This window comes from Pituophis catenifer, unplaced genomic scaffold (assembly GCF_029215685.1).
Source record: "Pituophis catenifer annectens isolate HBS135680 unplaced genomic scaffold, rPitCat1.0.hap2 SCAF_3, whole genome shotgun sequence".
Classification (NCBI taxonomy): Eukaryota; Metazoa; Chordata; class Lepidosauria; order Squamata; family Colubridae; genus Pituophis; species Pituophis catenifer.
Window position 1 is genome coordinate 7,591,452 of NW_027256883.1, and position 7,444 is coordinate 7,598,895.

The 7,444-nt window shown below is 41.8% G+C and overlaps 1 protein-coding gene across 1 annotated transcript; it reads right to left on the reverse strand.

Annotated features, from left to right (window-relative positions):
* Window positions 1-6,578: 6,578 nt before the first annotated feature.
* LOC139314336 (mas-related G-protein coupled receptor member H-like) lies at window positions 6,579-7,163 on the reverse strand. Its single transcript, XM_070939929.1, has one exon. It carries the CDS (start codon window positions 7,161-7,163, stop codon window positions 6,579-6,581), a length of 585 nt encoding a protein of 194 aa, XP_070796030.1.
* Window positions 7,164-7,444: the final 281 nt, after the last annotated feature.

Below are 7,444 nucleotides of genomic sequence, written 5' to 3' on the forward strand. Positions count from 1 at the left end.
AAAGCTGGGACATGATCAGTGAAGTAAAGACAAGGATAGAGAAAGCGCGAACGGCATTCTTCAAAATGAAAAAGATCTTCTGCAGTCACGACATAAGCCTAAAACTGAAGATCAGGCTTGTCAGATGTTCCATCTTTTCTATCCTGCTCTACGGAGTGGAGAGTTGGTCTCTGACAGAAAAGCCACTTGAAGAGACTGGAAGCATTTGAAATGTGGATTTACAGGCAGCTGTTACATATAACCTGGGTTAACAAAATCACAAATGAGGAGGTGATAAGCCACCTGGGAAAGCCAAGGGAAATCATCAAAGCGAAAGTTAGAATATTTTGGACATGTGATGCGACCCAAAAAAATACAGCATCCTTCACTTAATCCTCCAGGGAAAGACTGAAGGCAAATGAGGTCCAGGCAGAAGAACATCATGGCTTCAAAATCTAAAGGACTGGTTTGGACAAAACTCAGCAGCACTTTTCCATGCGGCTGTTGACAAAAATAGGATTGCCAACATGATCGCCAACCTCCGATGACGGATATGGCACAAGAAGAAGATCAGCATATAAATGTCATAAAAATATTTTGATGTTGAAAATCTGAAGCATAAATAGTTAAATAGATGAATATTATTGCATTTGTCTAGGATCCACCAAATATCTTAGCTCTTTGAAACAGTGGGTCCAAGGTCTTTAGACGTGGCGCTCCCATGTAACACCTCTCCTGCGCAAGCTGCACTGGCTCCCGGTGGTCTTCCGGGTGCGCTTCAAGGTTTTGGTTACCACCTTTAGAGCGCTCCATGGCTTAGGGCCTGGTTATTTACAGGACCGCCTGCTGCCACAAACGGCCTCCCACTGTCCAGTATGCTCTCACAGAGAGGGACTCCTCCGGGTGCTGTCGGCCAAACAATGTCGGCTGGTGGCCCCCAGGGGGAGACCCTTCTCTGTGGGGGCACCTACTATCTGGAACGAACTCCCCCCGGAGATACAGAGGATCCCGGATCTACGCACCTTCCACCGCGCTCTTAAGACCTTTTTATTTCACCAGGCTGGTCTGGCCTAACCTTTCCCATTCTTTTTTAATTTAAATTTTAATGTAAATTTTAATTTGTTCTTAACCTGGGTTTTTAAATTTGTCTTGGGCTAAATTGATTTAATTCGATTTTATTTTTGCTCTTAATTTTTGTATTCTATGTGTTTTATTATGTGCCTGTTCACTGCCCTGAGTCCTTTGGGAGTAGGGCGGTATACAAATTAAATAAAATGAAAATGAAATGAAATGAAATTTGGTGAGAAGAAGATTACTAGGTCATGTCATTGGCTATTGAAGTGACCGACAATGGCCAAAGCAGAACAAGTTGTAGAAAAAAATACAATGGGTTTTAAGCCCTGCTCAGATTAATTGTAGCTCAATAGATGAAGGAAAGTAATTTCCAAGCACAATAGGATTTTCTTATAATGTCCAAAATTTGACGTATATCAGAAAGAACCTGTCAGATGTGCTGTTGGATAATTCACAGGGTGAAATGTCAGAGTAGCAGACAATCATAAGCAGATCTTCTGCAGAAAATATTCTTTCTGTTCTGGAATGAGGAAGCAGTTCTTGTTAAAAGTCTCACACGACTAGATATAGTCTGTGTTTTGTCTAATTAGTGTGAACATCAAATCAGATAAGAAGATTCGTTTCCTGTTTTTGCGGGATAATCGCCAGCCATCAAAGGAGGAGGCTGCCCACAAACCTAATCAACTCGGCCATAAAGGAAAATTATTATTTTGTATTTCAGCTGGACTGGTTTCCTCATCTGAGAATTTTTATCATGAACCGCTTGCTCCTAAAGCTTTGATCTTCCTGTTAAAAATTGGAAAATGAGTTCAAACCAGAAAAAGGCAATTGAAATTTTATTAGATTATCAAGGTATCAATATGGAAGATTTTAATATGAAATGCCAGATACAGAAATACACAACTATTAAAAATTGTCTATTATATTTCCAAGTCTCTGGATCACATTAACCTTCCAAAATTATTTCATATTTTGATGGACCAAGCCAGGGGTGGGTTCTAAATTTTTTTACTACTGGCTCTGTGGGCGTAGCTTATTTTGTGGGTGTGGCTTGATGGTCATGTGACAATTCTTTAGGATTTAGCAGAGGTACTGGTCTACCAGGCTTTTAACTGCTTGGAGAGCTGTACCGATCTACCCATTTATTTTTTGCAGGCACTGGTCTACCGATTTATTTTTTGCAGGCACTGGCCTACCCATTTATTTTTGCAGGCACTGATCTATTCATGTATTTTTGCAGGCACTGATCTATTCATGTATTTTTGCAGGCACTGGTCTACTCATTTGTTTTCTTTTAACACTGATCAGCTGTAGGGCGGCCCTTTGAAGCCCCACGGCAAGAGTTTAAACAGTTTTTTTCCCTCTAGCCATCAGCTGGGACTCAGGAGGCAGCAATAGATTGGGGTGGGGCCAAATAAAAGGTAAGAATAACATGGGGGGGTGGGGAGGCGCTGGGGGTGGGTGGGGGGCAGGGAGTGGGTGGGGGGCTGGAGTGGCAGAACTGGTTCGGTGATGTCATATCTTCACCGCTACCAGCTTGGGAGAACCGGGCCGAACCGGGAGGAACCCACCACTGGACCAAGTTCTTCAAAGTTGGTGAGTAGAAGATTATTGTGTCACAATATTGAAGTGAAGCTGAAGTGACTGAGGATAGCAGGATCTGCAGGAAAAAATGTGTGTGTGTATCACACACTCTGGTGTAATGCCTCACACTCACCTTCATGTATGCAATACCTCTCATGCACCCTCTCGAACTTCCTCACCCCTCCCCAACTTCCCACATGCACCCCCTCTGTCCCTCCCTCCGTCCCTCCCCCACTCAAGAGCAACCACTTATCACAGGACTGGGAGTTACAATTTCCTGCCAGCTCTCTCGCTAACCTGGCTGAAAATTGTCTTGACTAAACATGGGATTCAGTTAATGATAGCAACTGGGACTAAACCAGGGGTCAGCAATCTTAAACCCTCAAAAAGCCACAAAGGTCCTAACCGGAAGCCCCCCGTTCAATTCTGGAGCTGATCGGAAGTCCGGTTCCCCCACCATAGACTCTCTTCCTAGTGCAGTGTCCTTTTTCCTATACTTGTCCTAACCAAAAATCCTAGAAGCTCCTCTCCAAATTGTGGTGCCAACCAGTAACAGGGAGCCACAGCAGAGGGATGAAAGAGCCACATGCGGCTCCAGAGCCACGGGTTGCTGACCCCTGGACTAAATGAATTGCCAATGCTAAGAGATGTCATTATGCTTTATGACTGCATTACTTAGTGATGTAAATTCTGGTCCCAATTAGTATTATAAGTCAAAGATTATCTGTATTGTATTTGGTATATTATTATTGGACATACACCAATATTGATTTCCATTGATAGATGTGACAAGGGCAGTGACAGCAAATAAAACCATGATTTTAGCTTCTTCAGATGTTAGATCTTTGGAAGTCTCAAGGCACCACAGGCACAATGGTTAGATATTTGATTGTCTCAAGTCACTATACTGAATAAATGGAGTGTTCTTTTCACCTGTGAGGTGACCTTATTTGGTGAGGTCTCCCTTGGCTGCAGTCTAACATCCATTTATTTATTTATTTATTTATTTATTTATTTATTTATTTATTTATTTATTTATTATTTCAATTTGTATACCGCCCTACTCCCGAAGGATTCAGGGCAGTGAACAGCCATAGAATAAAACTTATAAATACAAAATTTAAAATAAAGTAAAACGAATTAAATAATTCGGCTGAAAATTTAAAACCCCAATAATTTAAAACCAAATTTAAAATTTCCATTTAAAAAGGGGAAAGACTTAGGTCAGGCCAGCTTGATGAAATAAGAACATCTTGAGCGCACGATGGAAGGTACGCAGATCCGGGATCCTCCGTATCTCTGGGGGGAGCTCGTTCCAGATAGTAGGTGCCCCCACAGAGAAGGCTCTCCCCCTCTCTATGGGAGCGTACTGGTCGGTGGGAGGCTATTGGTGGTAGCAGGCGGTCCCATAAATAACCATGTCCTAAGCCATGGAGCGCTCTAAAGGGGATAACCAAGACCTTGAAGTGCACTCGGAAGACCACCGGGAGCCAATGCAGCTCGCGCAGGAGAGGTGTTACATGGGAGCGCCACGTCGCTCCCATTACCACCCGCGCGGCCACACTCTGCGCTAGTTGGAGCCTCCGAGTGCTCCTCAAGGGGAGCCCCATGTAGAGAGCATTACAATAGTCCAGACGGGAGGTGACGAGGGCATGAGTGACCGTGCATAGGGAGTCCCGATCTAGAAAGGGACGCAACTGGTGGATCAGGCGAACCTGATGAAAAATCCTCCCAGTCACGGCCATCAAGTGCTCTTCTAAAGACAGCCGTGAATCCAGGAAGACATCCAAGTTGCGAGCCCTTTCCATGGGGGCCAATGATCCAGAAGATAAAGGGACTTTTACAGTCACCAAGACTGTAAAAGACTTCCCAAGGCAGCTGAAAATAAGCTATCCTGGACAGTTCTCTCCACAACATCACTTCAGGATGGTGGTGTCTATCTTGAAGCATACTTTTGCTGCTGCCATCATGATCACTCCTCAACTTGCCAAAGATCTAGGGGGAAGGGGAGGGTGAGATGGAATGCAGGCTCCAGACTTCAAGAAGAAGAACTGTGAGAACCAAGGACACTCGGCAGATATTTGCCAACCCCAGAGACACTTTCTCATATCGACCATAATTGACCAAACTAAGTAATAATTTTAATTAGCAATTTTATGATGTTTGTGTGTCTATATTTTTCTTGACTGTACACCGCCTTGAGTCCTACGGGAGAAAGGCGGTATAGAAATATAATAAATAAATAAATAAATAAATAAATAAATAAATAAATAAATAAATAAATAAATAAATAAATATCAAAGCAATGACACTCAATTGGACAATGTGAGCTGCACTAATAGGGAGAGGGGGAAATCCATATTGTAACTATGTGGGTTTGCATGGGAATTAGGTAGAGCTGGTTTTGCCTTCATCAGTGCTGAAATGATGCACTCAATAAAGTGTTGCATTCAGACTTCTGAAGGTTTCAAACATGCTTGCTTCAGTTGGGTTTATCAGTCAGAACCTTGACAGCTGGAAGTCTATGCTCTTAGTATACTCAGGAGCCAGAATCAACATGTTGAAGGCAGTGGTGAAATCTAAAATTTGTTACTACCGGTTCTGTGGGCGTGGCTTGGTGGGGGGGTAATGTGACTGGGTGGGCATGGCCATTTTTTTTTATTTTTACTTTTAAAACCATTTTTTCTACAACCTCTTTGCAAAGAAGTTGTTAAAAAATGCTTTCAAAAGGCTCTAGACGATCCAAGCTGAGTTGCCTGATTGGCATAGGCTCTTTTTCTTTTAAATGCCTCTGACGATCAGGCAACTCAGCTTGGATTGTCAGAGGCTTTTAAAAGAAAAAAAGCCTCTTCCGATCAGGCAACTCAGCTTGAATCATCAGAGGCTTTTAAAAGAAAAAAAGGCTTTTAAAAGCCTTTGAGGATCCCAGCTGAGCCGTCCAATCATCAGAGGCTTTTTTTTTTTTACTTTTAAAAGCATTTTTTTGGCCAAAGAGGCTGTAGAAAAAAAGCTTTTAAAAGTAAAAAAAAAAAAGCCTCTGATGATTGGGCGGCTCAGCTGGGTATGCGGGTGGAGCAGGGATTTTTGCTACCAGTTCTCCGAACCACCCGCCTCCATCGCTACCGGATTGGGCGATCTGGTCCGAACTGGGAGCATTTCACCCCTGGTTGAAGGAGACTGAAGCCCAGATATAAGAGTACAGCTGTAAAGTTTAATCTCATTGATGTCTACTGAAAAACGAATCCTGTTACTTCCACTTACTCTTCACACAGTCTACATACATTTGATTGTGAATGCAGGATCCAATTCTCAGCACTATCCCTAAGATATAGCTCTATATCATGGATCTCAATTGCAAAACAGTTTCAGTTACGGTACTGAATAGCATAGAGGGAAAACAAATGCTTTCCACATATTTCCCCAATCTTCAAGATGAACTCCTGTAACATAATAGATAATAATAAAATTCTTTATTGGCCAAGTGTGAATGGACACACAAGGAATTTGTCTCCGGTGTAAAAGCTCTCAGCATACATACAAGCAACGTGATAAATCATGATCATAATCATCATAAAATTCATTCATCATAAATCATAACATACAACACTCATGTCAACGATAAATCATAACATACAACACTCATGTCATGAATTGGGTTCACTTCAACCCAATGAAGTGAATCTGACTATGTCCATCTTTACAGCTTCAGGGTTGCCACTGGATGGGAAGGGGGGGAGGAAAATAGATAGCTGGAAGTTTTGTAGCCAAAATTAAAAAGTTTTCTTGTGAGAACCAAGGACGTTTCAACTGGAAGGAGGAGGAGGAGGAGAAAGTAACCAAGCAACCAGCCAGCACCTCTATTGGACAATGTGATTTTCACCCACTTTTAACTGGGTGAAAATAACAGGAAGCAATCAACTTAAAACTGTGTTTGTAAACTTCTATCTGATTCCAGGAACTTCATCTTCTTTGAAGACTCTTTGAAAAATGGTCTTCATAGTCTCCTTGGCCTGAGCTTGTTTCTTTCTCCCAACCAGAAAATAGATCACTGGGTTAATGCTACTGTTTAGGCAAGCACAGAGATTATGATATAAAAGAAATTGAAGACTGAGTGAGGTATAATTGGTGCCAAGAAAAAGAGTAATGAACAAATAACTATATAGTGGAAGGGTAAGAATAAGGAAACAGAGAAGAGTAATTAAGATCATCACTAAAAGTTTCCCCCGTTTGACTTGTTCGGATTTAAGGCATATTTTGATGAATAGGATCAGAGTAGAGATTGTGATCAATGGAAGGCAAAGCACAGCAGTCACAATCCAATCGAGATCCCAGGGAACATAAGAAAAAACTAAATTCTTGTGATTGCTGCCAATTCCAACAAGTAGGAAAGAAAAGAGCCAGAGAAGGGCACATACCACAGGGGATAAATACTTTGGCCGAGAACAGTGATACCACATTGGGAAGAGAACAGCAACACACCGGTCAATGCTGATGACTGTCAGAAGAAACAGGCCACTGATATACATGACATCGAACAAATAGAATATCACCCAACTTTGAAATGGTGGATCTATAAAATTACTAATTGAATATATAGCCGCAAATATGATAAACCCAAAGTCAGAAATAGCTAAATTCAGAATCAACATGATGAAAGGGTTCCTCTTAATCTGAAAGCCGAGTAGCCAGATGACAATTCCATTCAATGGGAGTCCCATACAGCAGATGATTAAGCTGACTGAGGATATGACAGTTTGGTTTTCTTTGGAATAATTGTTACTATTCGAGTCAAAATGCTCTATTGTAG